We start from the raw sequence: 24,059 nt of genomic DNA on the forward strand, positions 1-24,059 counted from the left end.
GGCCTGTGCTTGTTGGCACCAGCACATTAAAGTCAGTCCCCTGGGCTTTGCCCTTGCTTCTTTGTGCTTGTTATCAATGAACGACTTATTAACAAGCTGTTGCCTCAAAATATCAAAATGGTTTTAAAAAACATACCAAGAACAAGACAAGTAGGTAATGGGGTTTGTGATGTCACTTCCTGTGACATCACCGGAGTTAAAAGTTGGGTATCACTTCCAAATTCACTGTGATTTTGATGAAATGCTACCATCAGGCGGTCCTGGCTAGAAAGTGCTTCCTTCTCAGCGTCTTGACGCACATGCCCATAGGACCCCAGGACATGAGACAGCTGTGAATGAAGGTAAGTTCCCCCATCTTCCTTGACACATTAACACATTCATCCATGCCAACCTTCCAGTAGCGTAGCAAAGATTCCATGGGCTCTGATGCAAGCAATGAAAATGCCCACTTCGATTGCTGTTTGGGAAGTTAAACACAGCCATTATCATGGTTCGATTGGCCCCGGTGCTACTGCACCCGCTGCATCAATAGTAGCTACGCCCGGGCAACCTTACAGAGGCATGAAACTCGCTCAAAAAAGAAGGTGAGGTGTAAATGAACCCGTCTGTTCCCTCCCCCCAATGAGGCCAGCCTGCCGCCAGGGATTTCATTTGTGAATACATTTTAATATCTGTTATGAAAAAACACATTTTAGCAAGGCCTTGGCTCGGTATCAGTGCAGCTCACAAACAACACAATCTTTAATACTTTGCTCAGTTCATAGAGAATTAGGCGCAGAAGTTGCCCGGCACCCCAATAAAAACAGGAAACATGTCGACTCTCCTATTTACAGGTAAAAACGATAGAAGACAATCTCTGTATAACTTATAATTTAAAAAAACAAACTTTAAATTAAAAAGGTAGTACTTTGTACATACAGTGTGCAGGTCAGTGATTGTAAACCTGGATTCTTGTCCTGTGACAACCATGTGTGGGGCCCTGGTAGAGAGTTTTCCTGCAGTGCGAAGGACAGAAGTAAGACAGCACAGCATTATTCCTGCTGTGACGAAACAGACGGATATTTGCTGAGTCACCTGTGCCAGCCCTGGCAGAGAGAATTCCTGCAGTGTGAAGGACAGAAGTAAGACAGCACAGCATTATTCCTGCTGTGACGAAACAGACGGATATTTGCTGAGTCACCTGTGCCAGCCCTGGCAGAGAGAATTCCTGCAGTGTGAAGGACATCTGTGAGTTTGAGGGACCTAAGTTAATAAGTGCCTTTGTCGGCCCTGGTAGAGAGTATTCCTGTAGTGCAAAGGACAGCAGTGAGGTGGAGCGATCTTTGCTGAGTCACCTGTGTCAGTCCTGGCTGGTAGAGGGTATTCCTGCAGTGCTAAGGACAGCAGTGAGGTGGAGGGATCTTTGCTGAGTCACCTGTGTCAGTCCTGGCTGGTAGAGGGTATTCCTGCAGTGCTAAGGAGAGCAGTGAGGTGGAGGGATCTTTGCTGAGTCACCTGTGTCAGCCCTGCTAGAGAGTATTCCTGCAGTGCTAAGGAGAGCAGTGAGGTGAAGGGAACTTTGCTGAGTCACCTGTGTCAGCCCTGCTAGATAGTATTCCTGCAGTGCTAAGGACAGCAGTGAGGTGGAGGGATCTTTGCTGAGTCACCTGTGTCAGCCCTGGCTGGTAGACGGTATTCCTGCAGTGCTAAGGAGAGCAGTGAGGTGAAGGGATATTTGCTGAGTCACCTGTGTGAGCCCTGCTAGAGAGTATTCCTGCAGTGCCAAGGACAGTGCCGAGATGGGTAGATCTTTGATAAGTTCCCTGTGACAGCCTGGTAGAGCGCACCCCTGCAAAGTAAGGGCAGCAGTGAGACCGCAGAGATCTGAGTAAAGAACCCTTGGGACCGCCCTGGAAGAGAGCATTCCTGCAGCTCCAGGGACAGTGGAGAGGTGGGTAGAGCGTTGATAAGTCGATGGGGCAGCCTGGTAACGAGTATTCCTGCAGTGCTAAGGAGAGCAGTGAGGTGGAGGGATCTTTGCTGAGTCACCTGTGTCAGCCCTGCTAGAGAGTATTCCTGCAGTGCTAAGGAGAGCAGTGAGGTGAAGGGAACTTTGCTGAGTCACCTGTGTCAGCCCTGCTAGATAGTATTCCTGCAGTGCTAAGGACAGCAGTGAGGTGGAGGGATCTTTGCTGAGTCACCTGTGTCAGCCCTGGCTGGTAGACGGTATTCCTGCAGTGCTAAGGAGAGCAGTGAGGTGGAGGGATATTTGCTGAGTCACCTGTGTGAGCCCTGCTAGAGAGTATTCCTGCAGTGCCAAGGACAGTGCCGAGATGGGTAGATCTTTGATAAGTTCCCTGTGACAGCCTGGTAGAGCGCACCCCTGCAAAGTAAGGGCAGCAGTGAGACCGCAGAGATCTGAGTAAAGAACCCTTGGGACCGCCCTGGAAGAGAGCATTCCTGCAGCTCCAGGGACAGTGGAGAGGTGGGTAGAGCGTTGATAAGTCGATGGGGCAGCCTGGTAACGAGTATTCCTGCAGTGCTAAGGAGAGCAGTGAGGTGAAGGGATCTTTGCTCAGTCACCTGTGTCAGCCCTGCTAGAGAGTATTCCTGCAGTGCTAAGGACAGCAGTGAGGTGGAGGGATCTTTGCTGAGTCACCTGTGTCAGCCCTGCTAGAGAGTATTCCTGCAGTGCTAAGGACAGCAGTGAGGTGGAGGGATCTTTGCTGAGTCACCTGTGTCAGCCCTGCTAGAGAGTATTCCTGCAGTGCTAAGGACAGCAGTGAGGTGGAGGGATCTTTGCTGAGTCACCTGTGTCAGCCCTGGCTGGTAGAGGGTATTCCTGCAGTGCTAAGGACAGCAGTGAGGTGGAGGGATCTTTGCTGAGTCACCTGTGTCAGCCCTGGCTGGTAGAGGGTATTCCTGCAGTGCTAAGGAGAGCAGTGAGGTGGAGGGATATTTGCTGAGTCATCTGTGTCAGCCCTGCTAGAGAGTATTCCTGCAGTGCCAAGGACAGTGCCGAGATGGGTAGATCTTTGATAAGTTCCCTGTGACAGCCTGGTAGAGCGCACCCCTGCAAAGTAAGGGCAGCAGTGAGACCGCAGAGATCTGAGTAAAGAGCCCTTGGGACCGCCCTGGAAGAGAGCATTCCTGCAGCTCCAAGGACAGTGGAGAGGTGGGTAGAGCGCTGATAAGTCGATGGGGCAGCCTGGTAACGAGTATTCCTGCAGTGCAAGGGATCCCTTAGGAGCCCAGGGGACAATTATTTCAGTACCAATGATAGTACTGAGGAAGGCCATGTCTGATAACTTTGAGACAGACCTGGGAAGAATATTACTGCAGTATTAATGAGAGTACTGAGGCAGGGCATGTGTTGTAAATGATAGTTTGGGGACACCCATGGACGAGAGTATTACAGCAGTATCAAAGGGAGTACAGAAGCGGACAGATGTTGGAAATGACGGCTTTGGGACACCCTTGGAGAGGAGTATCACGGCAGTACCGGCGAGAGTACTGCCATCGGGCATGTGTGGCAAATGATAACTTTGGGGCCGCCCTGGGTACGAGTATTAGTGCAGTATCCGTGGCAGGGCTGAGGCTGGCCGGATCTCGCGGGTGGCCCCTTGGGGCAGCCCGGACACAGAGCATTCCTGCCTTTGGAGGCGAACCCTTGGGGTCAGTCATATAGAGGGGCTCCTGGAAACCCCTCAGCCTCACTTTAACCCCTAGAAGTGAAACAGGAAGTGCTCGAGTGAGGAGCTAAGTGCCAAGCGCCAAGAAACGTTACCGAGAAGGGGCAGTTTCGCAGTTGAGTAGGTGCCCAAAGGCGGGCGGGACTGGGGCAGAATCGGTTCTGGAAATCACCCTCGGGTCCCGGTAGGCCGCTACCTCTGCAGACGCATCTCACACTACAACTGGCAAACACCTAAACAGCACACGGGTTCAAACGCATAAGTGCACCTTCACCGCCAGCGAGAACAAAAGAATGAGCGCCTTCCAGGTAGACTAATAACAGGAGGGAAATAACATGTATCACGCTTCACGCCACCGCCTGGGCCATTCATTCCTGTCTGTTAACACGTCAGGTGCACGCGACAGGTGCACGCGCGAACTCGCGCCAGACTGATACCGCGAGGAGGGCTCTTCCGCCGGTACAAGCGCCATCTCACTCGACCTATGGCGTCCAGCATTGCTCATGCTTCCAAGCACTAGAATACCTCTTTTGGGAAGAAGACTGCTGTCCAACGCCCGTGGTTTTATTTTTTCGTGCACACCAGTGACATCTCTGCTATCAGAAGCCTGTTGCAATTATATTGTGCACTGTGCCTGAACGCTGCCCTCCGACAGACTGGGGCCACAGTCCTGGCTTGCAATGCGCACCTGTTATCCAAGGCCACGTGTGGCAGTGCGCATTTAACCCGTTACGAGGTAGCGTCGCTGTCGAAGCGCCATAAGAATGAAGTCTGCTCTGTGCGTGCATTGAGAGAGAGCAGAGCTATCCGAGGTCTGCACCTCAGTGGGCGCTTTCTGCTGAAGCAGCCGCACATGGGTACAGTTGGCATCAGCGCAGATCGCCCTGTCTCTGCGCTGGGTGCCAGCCCGTGTCAGAAGATGACGAGGAGACATTGATGGCGAGCTGGAGTGAGTAAGGCACAGAGAGAGAAAGAGAGGGAGAAATAGAGAGGGAAGGGGGGAGTCGTTAGGCTGTGAGGAAAGAGCTCCAGACAGCACGTGGTCCCCCAGAGGGGAGTGACATCCGTGGAATAGCAGCTGTCAGGGAAGGGCGACGGCCCTATTTACCTAAACGTCAATCAATAAATCAATACACTAGCCTGACCTTTGACCCACCAACACTCCCATCCTTTGGCGCCCTGCTTTGTTTACCTCGGAAAGTTAAGGAAAAGGACCACCATTACCCCCCCCCCACACCCCCCCACACGCACACACACACTCCCACCAACATCCCGACTGCAGCGCTCCCGGACCCTCCCTCGTGACCTTTCAGAAAAGGTCACCACAACATACCACAAATAACAACAGGAACAAGGGGGGTTGCCTCACCCAGTGGAGGAGGGGGGTCGGCGCTAACATGGTAGCAGTCCAGGCACTGCTATCAATGTGCCCCTCCCTATTTCTGCCTTCTCCTCTGTCGCAAATGTATTTGTAAACCTGGGATGACAACTGAGTTTTAAAGGCGGTGGGGCTCAAATCTGCCTCACCTGACCGCTGACCAACTCGGACCTGGGTGAACTGACACCTCTGTTGGCACAAAACCAATTGTGACTATCGTTCTAGCTGGCATTAGTGCCTTCTCAGACCCCTGCCTATTGGCATGTGGTAGAATTGAGCTGCCGCCGCTGCTGGCATAACCCCGACTCACACCGCTACCAGCTGGCATGGCATACCCTCGCCATATTCCATAGCTGGCTGCCCCCTCTGCTGGCTTTTAACTCACTGTCACATATGCGGGCACCTTATCATTTCAGACCGCCACCTGAACTGGCATGTTACCAACTGAGCCTGTCATTTGGTCCTGTGGACACGTGACACAACGCCATCCCTCCTGCGTACGTCATCGACGGAATGCTGCCTTCCGTGGCACGTCATCGACTGAGATTGCAACCTCAGTGTTGATCCCTGGGTTTCTTGGCTGCCCACTGCCAATCAGCAGCTGGGGCGGAAAGGACCTGCAACCCCGGTGCATTTAAGTGCTAGGCCGTCAGCTTGGCTGCTTGAGCTCATCATTTGACACACTATATTGTGACCTACCTCTCACCAGTCTCCAGGTGGAGTGCAGAAGTGTGAAAAAGTGTGTGCAGAAGTGTGTGTGTGTGTGTGTAGGGAGTGGGGGAGGGGCATGTCCGAGAGAGAAAACATGGAACAAAACCAACATGACAGGCGCTGCAGAATTTGCGTCACCACACACACATCCTTCTGTTCTCACAACTAGCGGTATCCTGCACGGGATGAAAGCGCCTAGAGGTGAACAGATGTAGCGCATGTGACGTGCAAGCTGCTCTGGTACTCAGCCTCCTTAATCAGTCCTTGAATGGCTGAAGACTTAGTTCTTCACCCACAGCAATGCCAGACATTGCGAGTCCTTCACATGGGCATTCATTCCGTAGCTGTGCCACCGAGGGTGCCAGTGCTGGCCGAGGGAGAAGGTGGGTGGCAAGGAGGACTTAGAGTTCACGTAGAATGAAAAGACCGACAGCGGAATGTGTCCCTTGATGCCCCGTATCTGCAGTTGCCCCCTGTGGCGGGGCCAAGAAAAACAACGACATTGCTGTTTTTTGCACCCAAGTGTGCTGCTTTTTGACAGACCGGCATGGAGCCACACTCCCATCCTTCAAGTTCCCCGCCTTCCGTCGAGGCATCCAATGAGAAACCAGATGTACTGATGCACCAATGGGCTGATACTGAGGTCATCAGGAAATGTCTGCCGCCTGCCAACTGGAGCCATTCTCCATGCAGGTGGCACCACCCTGCACCAAACTTCCGGAAACATCGTCTCGGAGGGCAGCTTCCACGATGTGCCCGTTTGTCCCTACGCCCTCTGCCAGCCCATTATGAGGCCTCTCTAGGTGCCCCCTCCTTTGGGTTTGGTCCGGAGTGCCTCCACTCCTAATGGAGGCACCAACGTGGCCGTTGACATAGAAGTTCAACGAGTAGCCGCTGTCCCTCACTGAGGTCCCATCCTCCCCGCCATGGATGGACGCGCGCGTGCTGGGCGTACTAGTCCTGAACGATTCCTTGCTCCCTAGAATGTGCTGCTTGATGATCTTGCGGAAGGTCAGGCGGAACTCTCGGATGCGGTAGGCGTAAATCAGCGGGTTGACCACAGAGTTGAAGTGGGACAGGATGATGGCCACATACATGACCAGGGCAGGAGGGCGGGGGCACTGCTTGCAGAAGAGCGTGAAGCAGTTGATAATGTGCAAGGGAAGCCAGCAGACGGCGAAGAGGCCTACTATGATGGCCAGCGACTTGGCCGCGTGCACCTCCTTCTGGAGAGTGGACCGCGCGCGCCCACTGTGCATTATCTTGTTCTCCATCTGCTTGAGCTGCCGGCGGGCGGCCATAAAGATCTTCAGGTAGATGCCCAGCATGAGCAGAAGAGGGACCAGCACGCAGGCGAAGAAGTTGTAGTAGACCATGTAGTCCATGGTCACCACCTTCTCGAAAAGGCACACCACCATGGACTCGCTGCAGTTGCCGCCGCCGGACGCGTCCTGGATCTTGGCATGCCAGCCCAACATGGGCGTTAGGCCGATGATGAAGGAGAGCACCCAGCAGATGGCGATGATCCCGTTGGCGCGCTGGCTGGTCACCAAACCATTGTACCTAGGAAGACAGAAAGATACATTAGAGCCCGCTAGAAACTTCAAGAGGGCACCAAGGCGCCATTTACTTATACACATATTTCATTGATTTTGGCAATGTTTGTCTGCAGCGACTTGCCAGTGTTCTTAAACTTTGTAATTTTTTTATACATATATTTTTAACTGGTTTTATTGTATAATAATTTTTAATTTCTTGAGTGTTTACAGCTATGTGTCATATTTTCTATGTACTTTTATGGTCTATTGTCTTTTAGATCGAATAACGTTGAATTGATTCATTGATTGATTGATTAACTTGCCAGTATCATAAACCACCCAGGGGCAAAACCTTTGTAATAGTTTCCCCATGATGCCACAACTGTCCGATTACTACAGGCACTCTGTCTCAAAACAAACCTGCCAGGACCAAAGCGCAACTGCCCCACGGTGCATTTTACCATCGCCAGCCAAACACGCACGTGTAGGAGTAGGCTGTGGATGCTACTGTAGATGGTGTTGAGGGTATGGCGAATAATATAGAGTGACGGTGTTCATGTCGGCAATGTTGAAAATGCTGAACCTGTTCTAGCATGTATGTGCGAGTGTAGAGTTTATAATGGAGGTGGTGGTTTGGGGCGTAGGTAGCAGCTAAGGTGTAGGTTGGAGGTGTATGTGTTTGTGTAGCGTGTAGGAATGGTAGAGTGTAGGTGGTGGTATAGTACAAATTGTGGTGTTGATGTATGTGGACGGTGGTGATGTAGAAGGTTGTTTGTGGGATTGCATGCAGGTGGCGGCGTAGTGATCGTGTTGAGTGCAGGTGATGTAGGTGTAGAGCTGCTGGAACTCCGTTGGCAGCCCTTGCCAGCCCGCACCATCGTCAAACTCAACGGCATCATTTACAAAGCCATCATGGCTAGAACCACCGCTTATCTTACAGATGTTGCTGGTGGCTCTCGGCCCACCTGAATCCAGGACACCATTAGAATGCAGACTAAAAAGTGTAAAAAAAATAAATAAATAAGCAGGAGGCTGTTTCCATCTATGTACCCAGGATCTGGAACAACATCCCCATGTACCCACACTGCTCTAATTAAGGAAGGAGTTGGCGACACCTCTCTTTAAAGGACACTACGTCACAATGCAGTAACAATCCACACACCAGCAACCTCTCCTATCAAGTGTTGACTGCATCCATGCTTATAAACCTGTATAGCACTCTGCCGCCTTTGACTAGGTTTGTGCTAAAGGAATACCGTACACGTATATACAGACGTGGTGCATCATGCATTGCAATGCAAACACTCCATAGAGAAAGGAAAGATGCACTTTGACAGCCAATAGCAGACAGTGAAAGAGAAATACTTCTCTGGGTGGAGCTAAAACCCAATTTATGTGTATTTGAAGGAACTGGTAACAATAGTTACACAGGTAGCTACACAATCAAGCAGACCTCAATATGAAATACAGATCATCTTCCTCCCAAAAGAAAACAAGCATTAGCAAAGCCAATAGGTCTCGGCAATCCGAGCGCTATTGTCGTTGTCAATGTCTTTTAGCCATGTTGAACAGCAGCAAGTGAAGCAACACAACCCAGAGGAGGGGGCGAGTCAAGCAACAAACAGGGGGTGAGTCAAGCGGCAACATAGTATTGAGTGGAGGGCAACTGGGGAGAAGGTAAACAAGCAACATAATGGAGGGGGGCAAGTCACGCCACACATCAGGGGAGGGGGTGGAAGGCAGCTGGGATCTCAGAGCCTGTGAACCAGCCGAGCCCTAAAAATATTTTTGATGTAAATCATACAGCACACACCACATGAAATATGAAAGGTTTCTTCAAAATTCACAAAAGTGTCTTTGTTTTTACTATGTGGAATGTACAATTTACTTGCCTAGACATGTACAGCACTTACAGGAAGTAAAAAAAAAATGCAGCAGGCATGAAACAATGCAGTGACTTAACTTGGATACTCTGATCAAATAGGGTGGCAAGAAGCTCAAATGCTTTGCACATTAATACTACTTTTGCTAGAAGCCATTGTAATTTGCATGGAGTTCGGGAATAGGAAAAGAGGCATTTCTTTTCTCAGCTTGCCTCTGAATTACTATAAACACTGAGGGCAAACAGCTCACTGGCACACAGGAAGAAGAGAAGGCAGTGCTGCTGCGTGACCAGCAGCCTAGGCTCCCTGCCGGGCGTTTGAAGCCGCCAGCCCAGTCCTTAGCTAAAGCAAGCCTCGTCACTGAGCCAAACTGAGAGCTTCCCTTCCTTCCCCAGCACTTGCTGCTGGCAGTTTGCTTATGACATACACACCTTGGTACCCTCAACTCACTCACCTAAACTCTGATGAGAGGGCAGAACAGTCCGTCGAGTGTAGATGAGCCTTGACATTAATAAGGCACATTACAATACTGCCCTGACAAGTACTTATTAAAAGTGATCACTTTGATCAGCTGGTATTCTGAAGTCACATATTTGAAAGTGCATTCACGCATGCGAATGAAGAAAAAACGCTTTGAAAATGTTTGGCCAAGCACACATTTTAATTGGGGAAGCTGTGATTTATCCAGGTTTTCTGGTTTCACTTTGTAAAACTCAGCCAAAAAATAGGTATCTATTTGTCTTTCCTTATGTTAAGGCTCTGTTTTTATATATAAGTTAAGTTTTCTGTAGTTTTTAAATACAGTAACCTCGATTGAAAGCTGAGCGCTTTACGTGAGCACTAGTTATAGTTGGCAAGCTGGCAAGCACTGTTGGTAGGTATGGGGAGATTAAGCGATATGCCCAGAATCACAGGATGCTGAGCAGATGCCGAGGGGGTTGGTGGGGGGTTGGTAGACATGGGCACGAAGCAGATCATATTTCTGCAAAAAATGACATTCCACAGGGAAATCAATACATTTTAAGAGCCCTCGAGAGACCTCCGGGACCATCTGTTTTCATTCACAGTTGAAGTAGAGGCCAGCTTCGGAGTGGGAACCCAGCAGTAATGTAGCAAAGAAACACACAACTTCGAAAGCAGTTCAGGAGCTGCTGCTCACTGCTGTATACAAATGAGCCAGTCAGTGCTTAATTTGAGCAGGTGGTTTCCGGTGCTCAGCACCATCACTTAATTGTCAACATTGGCGCTTATGAGAGTCTGCCACATGGTGTCGCTGTCTGTCTAATTTACAGAGGAGGAAACAACTGTTGTTTATTAATTCAATATACATTAAAAATGGCAAAAACCTGCCACCCAAGCCATTCTTATAGCTTTGGGGGCCTGTAATAGTCTGAACTGTAACACTTGTAGGAGTGCGATGCTTACTAGGTGTATCGGTACTGTCATTGGCAGAGATGGCAGGGGCAATGGGTAGTGCAAGTTGCAGAGAGCTCCTGACGCTTTTTTGTTTACAAATTAAGCACTGGAGCCACCACACAACCAGCACTGCCCCTCCCCACTCTCCCCGCTGCCTGAAAGGGGATGCTTGCCAAACACACCAAAGATGCCAAAAGTAAAAGAAATAAAACAAGAATCACTCACCCAACAGCTCCCAGCAAGAGGGTTGCAGGAGCCCGTTGTTCCACTTGAAACTGCTTTTAGTTTCACAGGCACAACACGAACGAGGGTGGGTGGGTTGTGTGGGTCAGAGGTGGGTGGGAGAGTTTATGAAATGGAGTGGGTGGGTGGGGGTGAATAATAACAGACTGTGGCACAGGGGAAAAACACAAGCACTCCTATGGAGTGCGAGAACATAAAAGAAATGGACTGGAGCAGAGGGAGAAACACAAACACCATGTGGAGTGCTGAACTACAAAGAGAAACATAGCTCCAAAAACAGGAGTAACGGATGGACACCAGTACTTTGTCCATGCTCCAGGGCTGGGCCAAGCACAGGGAGAGGACATGACGTAGGTATTCCTTCATAGACTGGAATGAAGGAAATGAGAGAGAAGCTGCAGCAAACAAATGAAAAGCTGTGGGCGGGTTGTAAGCCCACAGTGTATAAACAACATGTCTTGAAGAGACAGCGCATGAACTGTCTCGCCATGACTTAAAAATAGGCAGAGTGCACATTAATCACACTCCATAGTTTCCAAAGATAAAATAACTTTTTCTGAACAATGCCACATACCGATTGCATTGATAAGTACACCGAACCATAGTTTATGTGGATTTTATAAACCACATTTAAATTCTATGTTTATGAAAAACACTGGCCTGTGCCTATGAAATAAAACCTATTGGTAGCTCATAATCAAGGTAAACTCCATTCTAAGATTCAGCAGCAGGAGATTCTCCCACATAAGTATAGATATGCCATATTTGCCGCATATCCCATCTGCTGCATAGTTTGCAGCTCTCACAAAAAAATGTCTCTAGTTCCAATGAGCCAATTGCTACTATTAAAAAAAATGCCAAGAAGCCGCTCTGCGCCCTGGCAGACCCTTCCAGCTCCTCATTGTTGTATCCAGGTGTTAAACTTGTTCTAATGAGATGCATCTTTGCACAAGCAATATAAACAGGTGTTGAATAATGATACACAACTGTCACAGATTGTGCCCCAGGCCGCATCATTTGCAGTTTTTGATGCATATTTTTGTCAATCCCGCCTTGGTCTTTGCCTCACAATGGCAAATGCCCAGATTATAACAGTCCTTGCCTTTCTCCTGACAAACACTAATGGGCTACGCAGGTAAAGTGTGAACTCACTAGCATGTCTGAGGCTAGCTCTTACCAAAGAGCAGGGCTTTAAGTTAGCCGGGTTCTGCTGGTACTGAGCACCTGCAGTTTTTAAAAGGAGGCTTCGAACCGGGTCCCTATCGGGCTCTGTTTTGTGTTCTGGCACAGGCGGACTGTGGGGCATATTATCAACAAACGGCGTTAAAATTAAAGCGTCGATAATGGGATTGATGATAAGCCGCAGAGAATTCCCATAGAAGCCCATGTTCTGGTGTCAACATGGGCTTCTATGGGAATTCTCAAGGGCATATTATCAAGCCCATTATCGCCGCTTTAGCTGCAGTTTCCTGCCACTAAAGCGGCGATAATTTTAACGCAGTGCTTGATAATATGCCCCTGTGTTTTTTCCAGGCTACAGTGACAGCAGGCACATCGATGTGCGTGCACACACTGCTCACTTCTCACTAGTGGAGAAGTTACGTCATGACGTCATGCCAGGTGAGCGTTGTAGGGGGAAGGAAAATCCTGTAAAGAGAGTCATTTCCTCTCTGGATTTCCCCCGCGCAGGAGCAGCAACATCGTCGTGGTGTCAGCCACTGAGGTGGGGCAGTGGTGAGAGGTTCTCATATCCCCTCTATGCTTTACAGTTCTTCAAACTGTGGGGCGCGCCCCCTTGGGGATCCCTGGCTGCATTCCTAGGGGAGCATAAATGGCTTTTGAAGTTTTTGTGTAAATGAAAAAGGCCTGGAAGCGCCACTTTGTGCACTGGGTGCTTTTCCAGGCAATCTAGATTTACAACCATCAGTTGAAGAGCTTCAAAACAGAGTATGACCTGTGACCCTGGATACCCTGGGGTGGAGGCCAGTGACTGGGGTGGAAGTGGACAGTATGTGGCTAAAGAGAACAATCTATTCTGTAACAGGTCGCTTATGTTTTTAACCTTCAGGTAATTGCGTACAAAATATGCACATGTTAAATGGAAAATAAATGCAAGTTAAACTAATCAATTTTATCATGAAATCTCAGTTACCTACTGAGAGCAAGGCAGATAACTGTGTGTAACCACAAAGCAGGACACTAGAATTATGCAGCAGAAAAGGACCAAAGTTATGCGGCAGGGTTGAATAAATTCTGTCACAAGAAAAGGCAGATAACACGGCTTAATTTGGCACATGATGGTATTTAATTATGTTTCCATTTTTACACATATGATTACTGTCTGGGCAAAGATTTCCCTTCACCCAGTTTACCACCGAATGCACCAACAAGGACTTGAAAGGTGACTAGTCACCTTTTGCGAAGGGCTCTCCAGTGCACGCCAACACGTATGACACATCTTTAATACCTTTTAATCCTTTTTAACTAGAAACATTTTTTGTTGTTAAAATCTACAGATTATGCATCAGAAGACTAAGCAGCAAATGCGGCAAATCCCTAATTATGTGGAAAGTTCCGCAAAATCGCATCATTTTAGTGGTCCTGACAGAAAATCACAAAACTGAATCCTAATTGGCAGAGTGGGGAATAGTGACATGCGTACATACTGTTAAACGCCACATCTGTACTGTGTGCATTGTTTATTAATGGCAGGGACATATTTTAACTTATTCGATTTAGCTGGTTGTAGTAGATGCAGAGATGAGAAAAAGTCCTTATGTACCATGTGGTAAACAATACAGTCTGGAGGGAGGGAACATGCACCGTCTAGGGCTAGCCAAACTGTGCGTCAACAATTGCACCATTATATTGGAGCGGCACACAATTTTAGTTCTCATAATTTAGGCCACGCCCCTACCCCCATTGGCCACACCTCCTTAAGAGGTTTGCTATGCCCCTTTCAGAGCACCCCTCGGGGCAGATTTACAACTTCTGGCGCATCTCTGCAAATCAGCAGGGATGCGCCAGAACAGATGCGTCACGAAATCCCCCCTTGCGCCACCACGGATGCATCGCATTTACAATACGGCGCACCATGGTGCAAGGAGGGGAAGATGCGTGATGCATCTTGTAGCGTACGGGCAGTGCATTGCTGGAGTCACGTCGCAAGCGCAACGCAACTCCTGCAATGCACAGGGGCCACCCATACTTCACGTGGTGCATCACTCCTTACGCCTGCTTCAAGCAGGCGTAAGGATTTGACGCAGCAGCGTCGTAAAACTGACAGTGAAATCTTGTAGAGTTCATTGCGTCAGTTTTACAGGGCTTTCCTGCGAGGGAATGCCCACCCTGCGACAGAACGCCCACATGAAACCTGACGCAGGTTTCATGTGGAGCAGGGCTTTACAACGTGACGCATCTGCCTAGATGCGTCACGTTGTAAATAAGTCGCAACGTGGCGCATGGTTTGCGCTGCCGCTGAGTCACAATAGTGACGCAACGGCGGCGTGAAAGTGTCGCAAGGGGCTTGTAAATCTGCCCCCTAGTTTTTTTTTATCCCACTTAAAGCCTTGCCTAAGAGTATAAGCAGAGCTCTGCATGTGGTCTCACTATTGTGATGTCATAGAACTCCTTGGTGACGTAATGCTGCCTGATACCGTAAGTAATTCATCATATATAAAACATGAAGTACTGGAATGACTGTAGCATTTTTTCACTATAAGTCTATTTGATTTAATTTGTTGTATTTTGTTGTATTCGCTAAGAAGGCGATATCTTATGGCAAACAATGCATGGTGTAACAAATGTAATCATGCTATGAAGAAAAAAAGTAAAAGAAAAGCTTTAATAACAGTACAGGAGAATTCTGAAGTCACAGTAAGCTTGAACAAACCTTCCCATTGTTTCTGTAGAAACAGAGCAATAGAGATTGTCAGCTACTCGGTGCTTAATTTGAGCCTGTGGTTTCTGGTGCTCAGCACCGGTACTTAATTGACAACACCTGCACTTCAGACAGTCTGCCATAAGGTGGCCCAGTTTGTCTAATTTAGAGATGAGCACAACAACAGTTGTTCATTAGTTGAATATACATTAACAATGACTAATGCCTGCCGCCCAAGCCATCCTTATTGCTTTTGGGGCCTGGAATAGCCTAAATTGTCGCATTTGCAGGAGTACAACAGTTATGTTGGTATTGTCATTGGCAGCGTTGGCAAGAGCAGTGGGTGATGCGAGCGGCAGTGGCCTCCTGGCGAGGGCCCTGGCACCTTCTTTGTTACAGATTAAGCACTGCCGCTCCCTCTATTAGGGTGGGATTGGACAGTCGTGGAGGTGACTGTGACTCAGTTGTGGCTCATGTCTGTTTAGCGAAACATTGGAAAATAAGGTTCTCTCCATCGCCTTTGGGAATTTCACGTTTACCTTCTGTAAACTGGAACCATTGCTGCTGTGATCCAGGTGCACGTGAGGGTAGGGAAGCACTGGAGGGGCCAGCACAGGCACTGGTGGGCGGGGAGAGGGCGTCTTACTTCAGGATTAGGAGGGACATGGAGCAGGGGGTTGTAAGAGGGGCCAGGACTGGGGAGGACACCACGGCGCCCTTGATCAGAAGGGCGAATGGTACCAAGGAACGGGCGGTGCCAAGACAGCATGGATCGGGGACAAGGAACCAGGGCTCAGGAGGGGACAAGGAACCAGGGGTCAGGAGGGGACAAGGAACCAGGGGTCAGGAGGGGACAAGGAACCAGGGGTCAGGAGGGGATACGGAACCAGAGATCAGGAGAGGACAAGGAACCAGAGATCAGAAGGGACAAAGGATCAGCTGGGGAGTAGACAGCAAGAACCAGAAGGGGGCAAGGAACCAGGGATTAAGAGGGGACTAGAAACCAGGCATCAGGAGGGTGACGAGGAACCAGGGATTAGGAGGGGATTAGGAACCAGGCATCAGGAGGGGACAAGGAACCAAGGATCGGGAGAGGACAAGACAGCAAGGATCAAGAGGGGACAAGAAACCAGAGATCAGAAGGGGACAAGGAACTATACAACAGGAGGGGACAAGGGACCAGAGATCAGGAGAGGACAATGAACCAGAGATCAAGAGAGAACGAGGAACCAGAGATCGGGGGGGGGGGGACAAGGAACCATGGATGAGGAATGGACAAGGAATCAGGAATCAGGAGGGATCAAGAAGGGCCAAGGAACCAGGGATCAGGATGGGGCATAACACCAAGGTTCAGAAGGGAACAAGACTCCAGGGATCAATACACCAGTGATAAAAAATGTACAAAAAAATTGTGATCAGGAGGGGGTGAGGACACCAGAGATCAGGAGGGCACAAAACACCAGGGATCAAGTGAGAACAAGACAACAAGGACCAGGATGGGACAAGGAACCAGGGATCAGGAGGGGGCAAGGAACCAGAGATCAGGACGGGACAAGGAACCAGAGATCAGAAGGGGACAAGGAACCAGAGATCAGAAGGGGACACGGAACCAGAGATCAGGACGGGACAAGGAACCAGAGATCAGAAGGGGACACGGAACCAGAGATCAGAAGGGACAAAGGATCAGCTGGGGAGTAGACAGCAAGAACCAGAAGGGGGCAAGGAACCAGGGATTAAGAGGGGACTAGAAACCAGAGATCAGAAGGGGACACAGAACCAGAGATCAGGAGAGGACAAGGAACCAGAGATCAGAAGGGACAAAGGATCAGCTGGGGAGTAGACAGCAAGAACCAGAAGGGGGCAAGGAACCAGGGATTAAGAGGGGACTAGAAACCAGGCATCAGGAGGGTGACGAGGAACCAGGGATTAGGAGGGGATTAGGAACCAGGCATCAGGAGGGGACAAGGAACCAAGGATCGGGAGAGGACAAGACAGCAAGGATCAAGAGGGGACAAGAAACCAGAGATCAGAAGGGGACAAGGAACTATACAACAGGAGGGGACAAGGGACCAGAGATCAGGAGAGGACAATGAACCAGAGATCAAGAGAGAACGAGGAACCAGAGATCCGGGGGGGGGGGACAAGGAACCATGGATGAGGAATGGACAAGGAATCAGGAATCAGGAGGGATCAAGAAGGGCCAAGGAACCAGGGATCAGGATGGGGCATAACACCAAGGTTCAGAAGGGAACAAGACTCCAGGGATCAATACACCAGTGATAAAAAATGTACAAAAAAATTGTGATCAGGAGGGGGTGAGGACACCAGAGATCAGGAGGGCACAAAACACCAGGGATCAAGTGAGAACAAGACAACAAGGACCAGGATGGGACAAGGAACCAGGGATCAGGAGGGAGCAAGGAACCAGAGATCTGGAGGGGGCAAGGAACCAGAGATCAGAAGGGGACAAGGAACCAGGGGTCAGGAGGAGACAAGGAACCAGAGATCAGGAGAGGAAAAGGTACCAGAGATCAGAAGGGACAAAGGATCAGCTGGGGAGTAGACAGCAAGAACCAGAAGGGGGCAAGGAACCAGGGACTAAGAGGGGACTAGAAACCAGGCATCGGGAGGGGACAAGGAACCAAGGATCGGGAGAGGACAAGACAGCAAGGATCAGGAGGGGACAAGGAACCAGAGATCAGAAGGGGACAAGGAACTATACAACAGGAGGGGACAAGGCACCAGAGATACGGAGAGGACAATGAACCAGAGATCAGGAGAGAACGAGGAACCAGAGATCCGGAGGGGACAAGGAACCAGGGATCAGGAATGGACAAGGAATCAGGGATCAGAAGGGGGCAAGGAACCAGGGATCAGGATGGGGCATGACACCAAGGTTCAGAAGGGAACAAGACTCCAGGGATCAATACACCAGTGATCAAAAATGTACAAAAAAATTGTGATCAGGAGGGGGTGAGGACACCAGAGATCAGGAGGGCAAAAAACACCAGGGATCAAGCGAGGACAAGACAACAAGGACCAGGTTGGGAAAAGGAACCAGGGATCAGGTGGGAGCAAGAAACCAGAGATCAGGACGGGGCAAGGAACCAGAGATCAGGAGGGGGCAAGGAACCAGGCATCAGGAGGGGACAAGGAACCAGAGATAAAGAAGGGGACAAGGAACCAGGGCTCAAGAGGGGACAAGGAACCACAGATCGGGAGAGGACAAGGAACCAGGGACCAGGAAGGGACAAGGAACCAAAGATCAGAAGGGGACAAGGAACCAGCGATAAGAAGTCGATAATGAATCAGGGATCAGGAAGGCACAAGAAATCAGGGATATGGAGGGATCAAGAGGGGAGAAGTAACTAGGGATCAGAATGGGGCATGACACCAAGGGTCAGAAGGGAACCAGACTCCAGGGATCAATACACCAGTGATCATAAATGTACAAAACACTTGTGATCAGGAGGGGGTGAGGACACCAGAGATGAGGAGGGCACAAAACACCAGGGATCACGAGGAGACAAGAAAACAAGGATACGGTGCGAAGATACACTAAGTATGAGGAGGGGACATGAATTGGATTCAGAGGAAAATGAGTTAAGTGGGGACAAGACACTGTAGATAGAATCTGTCAAGGTACACTGGAGATGGGGATCGAAACATCTGGGATAAGATTGGAAAAGACACTAGGAATAGGAGTGGGGCACAGCACCAAAAACAGGCATTAGTGGGGCACAGCACCAAGATCAGGAGTGGGACCAAACACTAGGGACGATGAATGAACAATACACCAGGGATGGAAGGGACATACGACCGGAGAGCAGGAATTAGAAGTGACATGAGACCTTGGGGTAAGAGTGGAAAAACTCCAGTGATAAGGAGTTGACAAGACTCTAGGAATAGAGGGCACATTACACAAGGAATTAATAGGGGACAAGTAACCAGCCACTAAGGTTTAGAAGAGGACACGCAACCAGGGATTCGGAGGAGAATGACAGCTATCGTTAGGAGATGACAAGACAGCAGGGATTTGGAAGGCATATACCAACAAGGTTTTGGAGGGGGCAAGAAACCGGGGATTAGAAGACAGCATGAAATGTGGGTAGAGGAGGGGTTTGGATAACAGTGTTTAAAAGGGGACAAGACTTGCAGGATAGGACGGACATGACACAAGGGATTATGAGGGAACAAGAAACACTTGGACAAGACACTAGAGATTGGGAAGGGAAGTTTAAAGATGCCGCTTGTAGAATGATGCAAAAACAACAAGGTGATGGATGGAATGCTTGAATTAATCTCAGCCACTGGAAATCACTCCGGCCGCATCCATAGCCCTCGTTTTTCACCCACCATGCCACCTTAGTTTGTAACCATCCATATGCAAATCAGTCTTGACCCTGCTCCTCATGGGAAGAGTCCAGCCTGACCTGCAGGGCCAGGTCCTCCCTGACCCGGAACGCAAGCAACTGGTTTCGCACTTGTTATGGGCTCTTCGGCTGGGTATATCTTGGTTCCTTGTTGCAGATGCCTGTAGAACCGCGCCACAAAAGGCTTTACAACACAACAAGACTTCATCAAACAAAGAGACGTTCCAGAACCCTTATTGCCGGTGACTGTACATGATGCAGGGTTGGGTAGGAAACAAAACTTTTTTCTTTTCACTGGCAGGCCCATTTAAAGCAAGGAGATCTGGGGCTGAGGGGCTGCCAGACAAAGGTTTCAATGGTGGAAGGGGGGTCCAGCTGAGTCTTTACACTGGAAACTAAAAGACCCCCGGATTTCTAAATGGGACGAAGATAACTTAGGATTGGTAGAAGGGACATCTGTATGTCTAATATCTGCAATCCCAATATGAGGTCCTTAGTTAGTATATCCTTGATCAACTGCCCTAATACAGAAGGAGTTACGTGCTGCAATTTATGCTAAATGGTGCCAAAATACACAATACAACACACCCAAACAACTAGTTAAACAATCATTAAAATAGAAAATGTACAGGTAATCTTAAATAAAGAGAATGACAAAACGCACCGCATTGTGCCTAAAACAGCGGGGGCATCATCGAAATCATTTCATCCAATCAGCACATAGCTGAAAAATAAATTCCCATAAGTAACATCAAATATGTCACTTACTTAGACTCTTTTTCTAGGAAACAGGTAAATGGGATCTTGTTGCCACACAACCATCAAACCATACCTATTTACATATGAACAAAGAGAGAGAGAATATATGAGGCAAGATACACAGGGCCCGATTTACAAAGGTAAACTTAGACGAAATTCTAACTTTACGACCTTTGCTATTCAGAAATGTCATTTACAAGTAGTAAAGTTAGACGTTTGTCTCAGTTTTGGTCTCAGTTAAACTTAAGACCAAAACTTAAGTTTAACTGAGAAAAAAGTCTAACTTTACCACTCGTAACTGCCCTTTGTGAATACCGAAAGAACTAAAGTTAGTCTCAGTTTGCTTTTGTGAATCGGGCCCATACAATTTGATCTAAGATATTGAAATTATTATTAAGTTCCTGATATATAGATGATTAGTTTTAGAAACAAAGACCATTTCTCAATAACTGTCTTGTTCACCTTTTGATTTGGGTGAATATTTGTGTTTAAAACTGGCACATGAAGCTAGTTTTTCATTAGATCTTACAATTTTGAAATACCTGGAATGACCCAGTTCTGTAATATTTGTTTTGCATCCTCAATAAGTATTGCTGCATCATCATTATAGTAGATCTTTGCAATTACAAATTATCCAAAAAGGTATATACCTCGAGTATACTTGATTTGATACAGTTAGACTCTGATCATAAACTTTTGTCCATTGCCGCACTCATTTCAGGCATATTCAAAACACTTCGGCTACACGATCTTATTGGCTACTGCCAGTACCCCGGGCATGTGTCTAAAGTTCTGTTCGAAAATGTGGTGCAAAATCTCTGTAGCATAATAGTCATGGTGAACTCATTTCTGAACTGGCATTCCCAGAATATCAAACACTTTAGAGTGCACAGGAACCTGCCGGAATTTTTAAAATTCTAGCACCATTCCCAAATTTCATCTGAGCCGAGTCTAGTGGCAACAATTTTATTGGCTCACACAGATACCAATGTCCACCTGTTTCTGTAGGATTGACCACCACTAAGGATTTCGGACAACCAAGTTTTCACTAAAGTGTCTGTAAATTAAGGATATTGAAACCTCTCTCAAAGCATTAAGTGCTTTACATCATCAAGGTAAAATAGGGAGCAAATGGGAAACGTCATTCTCACAAGAGATTCCTAGATTGTTAGCCACACCTGGTGACTCCCAGACCCTCTACAGCATGCGCTCTCCAAACGCCAGCGCGCGTGCCCGCCATCTCAGTATTGCTATACTGGTAGCTGATTCACTTTTTAAAAAAATTCCCACAATTCAAACCTGAGCTATTTTTCATAACTCAGAAGGAACGCAGAATGTCTGAAAGTTAAGAACGCGAGCCTAGGAGCAACTGGGAGAAAGATAGGCGATGAACATACCCACTGGGTGTCACTTCCAAGCAGACATTTGATAGGCAATAGGTTTCAAAGTCATTTTTTGCAGATAAGATATCATCGACTCTTGCCAACAAGGACACATTTGAATACAACCAACCCCCTTTTGATATTGGGGGTATACTGACCTCCAATGCCCCTTCCGCACCAAGCTCCCAGTACCCTTGGTTCCTGGCCGTGGTAAGGACGCGGTGGATGCCAGCCAGACAGAACGCATCGTTCCTGATTGGATCATTGAACCCGGGCACACCGGGCACCCTCCCTAGTAGCGCGCTGAGTGAACAGCTCTAAAGGGCCATCTAGTGAATGATGCCACAATACATGTCAAACCTCCAGCTGACATCATCAAACAAAGCAACGTTCTAGAATGCCTGCTGTTGGTGACTGGGTCTGATTGGTGCTCCATCTTCAAATAAAGAGACTGAAGATGCCCCAGGGCCGGGGACTGGTGCCGCCGCACCCCCAAAGAAGGATGGGACGCTGCAAGGACTCTGTGTTCAATTCTTGCCACGTGCCTTCTCTTGCTATTCAGCGTGACCTGAGCCTAGAGTGTTTATGAGGCTCGTGACGTCAAACACGACATTTGCAGCTGCCTGTGATTCTCTGATCTAAGGCAGAGGTGCCTCAGTGTAGAAATGCAAGTCTTCAGCTGGTGGTCACAGTATGTCTAGCCTACATTTTTCATGTTTTCCCAGAAAGTTCCTCTCTGTGGGTGTGACCCCAGGGTATCACTTCCGATGCTCGCTGCGCAGAAATCTAGGCTTTCACTCGAAAAAAGGGCTCCCCCAAAAGCTTATACCTTTTTATCCTCAAGAAAGCAGTGCTTGGGGAGGAGCCTAGCGAGCATCCAAGATGGTCGCGTGAGCACAGGGCTCCCCGGACCCTCGCTGCTCCTCGGAATTTATCCTGACAATATCCTGATTTGGTTTCTGGAATCTGGGAGATGACGACCGGCTGAGCACGTATCTCTTTTCAGAAATTTAATTGGACCCGGGAATCCTGAGTTATCGTTGTTTGAACTTTTGGGACCCACCCGACGGAGGTGCCCGGGGCGAAGGTGAGCCGTGGGGCCGTGTCGCAGTTGAACAACAACGGCTGCGGCGCGGTGCCAGGGGCCGCTCGGCCACTTTCGGTTTCACTTTCAGACTTCAGGGGGCTGGCCGGTGGAGCGATTGAGGTGGCGGGGGGTTTCCTGGACCTCTGCACAAGGCTTTGTCTCCACCTGCCACTAGAGTGCCTATCGCCTTGGGTCCCCCCGCACCGCCATATTGTGGCTTCGGGTGAGGCGCTGGTTTCCAGGGCCGGTATCCCGGCTACTTTTGATCGGCGGTCCCCCTCGGAGTCCGTGGCCGCATGGGGGGCAGGGGGGGCCCTGAGGGGCGTAAAACTAAGGCCTCCCTCCGTGGAGGATCGGTCCAGACCAACAACATGGACCGCTACACTCAGGGCAGAGGCTCTCCTGGACCGGCCGGTCCCCCCTCAGACGCCGCCGGTGGTGGCACATCCGTCTCTTCGGAACTTTCCCTACAGGACATCATGGGCGCCATTGATGGCATCAGGGAGACTATCGCCACGCAACACGAGGCCCTGGCCCGCAAGATCGATACGGTGGCGATTGATGTCACCTTAATACGGGCGGACCTCTCCAAAACAAACGAGAGGGTTCAAACTCTCGATGCGCGGACCTCCACCCTGGGTGCGGATGTGTCGGACCTGCAGGCCGCGTTTGGCGACATCAAGGTGGTCAATGATCAGATGGCCCGGCGGCTGGAGGACTTCGAGGGACGGGCCCGACGCAACAACATCCGTGTCATCGGCGTACCGGAGTCCTCCGATGACCGCCCGGTTGACCTCCTGGTCGAGGAACTCATCCTCCAACAGCTGACCCCTGCGGGCTTGAGTAAATTTTTTGCGGTTGAACGGGCTCATCGAGTTCCGGGCGGGCGGCCACGGCCGGGGGCCCCCCCGAGGCCTATCGTGGCCAAACTGTTTTACTACAGAGACCGGGATGCGATTCTGCAGGCCTCACGGGCCCATGGCCCGGTTCGACATGAGAACTCATCCATTAACTTTTATCCGGACTTTACTCAACTTGTCCAGAAACAGCGGATGGGATTCCAGGGGGTGAAACGCCGTCTTCGTGAGCTGGGCCTAAAGTATTCTATGCTCTACCCTGCCAAACTTCGAGTGGAACATGAGGGTCGGACTGCCTTCTTTGACTCTCCTGTGGCCGTGAGTGACTGGTTGGACTCGCTGCCGGACAGAGGTGGCCGTCCCGGGCCCTCTGCGGGTGCCAACGGTGACGGGTCCCCTTTGGAGTGACTCTTGGTCCTTGGTTTTGCTAATTTGCACTGCTCAGCTGGGTTGTACTTCTTTGGTTCAGTGTGTTTTGCTAGGACCAGTATGGGGGGCGGGCGGGGACGGGTCCCTTTCCTCCTCCGGGGTCTTTTTGTAGACTGGGGTTAGTTGGGCGACAGGCACACTGCAATTTGGGGGGGTTTTTTGGCCCGCAGGGGTGCAGGGTGGGGGGAGTTGGGTGTTGGGGGGGGTGGGGGGGAAGGAGGGGTTGTTTTGTAGTGTGGTTTTTGTTTGCAGGGCGAGGTATTGATTTTCTTCCACCTTTGGGACTTGTGCTACTTGCGGGGGGACCTTTGATCTATTGGAGGGGATGGGGGGGGACGGGTTGAAGCTGATGTCATGGAACGTCAATGGGTTGGGGGACCGTATCAAACGGGGTGTAGTTCTGCAGTATTTGCGTCGTCTGACTCCTGATGTGGTGTTCATCCAGGAGACGC

General features: G+C 49.5%; 1 protein-coding gene and 1 long non-coding RNA gene across 3 annotated transcripts in view; both read right to left on the reverse strand.

Moving 5' to 3' along the window:
- Positions 1-645: 645 nt before the first annotated feature.
- Positions 646-4,892, reverse strand: LOC146783456 (uncharacterized). Its single transcript, XR_014970489.1, has 2 exons — positions 2,563-4,892; positions 646-2,180 (listed from the first exon to the last, which is right to left on the reverse strand). It is a non-coding gene; the product is annotated as an uncharacterized LOC146783456 (long non-coding RNA).
- A 47-nt stretch (positions 4,893-4,939) lies between these two features.
- ADORA2A (adenosine A2a receptor) overlaps positions 4,940-24,059 on the reverse strand; it is a 178,540-nt gene continuing 159,420 nt past the window's right edge. For both annotated transcript variants that reach the window (XM_085633574.1, XM_085633576.1), the window contains exon 4: positions 4,940-7,323. In XM_085633574.1, coding sequence (XP_085489700.1) covers positions 6,408-7,323 — 916 coding nt within the window. In that variant the 3' untranslated portion in view covers positions 4,940-6,407. The remainder of the gene's footprint in view (positions 7,324-24,059) is intronic.

Source organism: Triturus cristatus, chromosome 11 (assembly GCF_964204655.1).
Source record: "Triturus cristatus chromosome 11, aTriCri1.1, whole genome shotgun sequence".
NCBI classification, from domain to species: domain Eukaryota; kingdom Metazoa; phylum Chordata; class Amphibia; order Caudata; family Salamandridae; genus Triturus; species Triturus cristatus.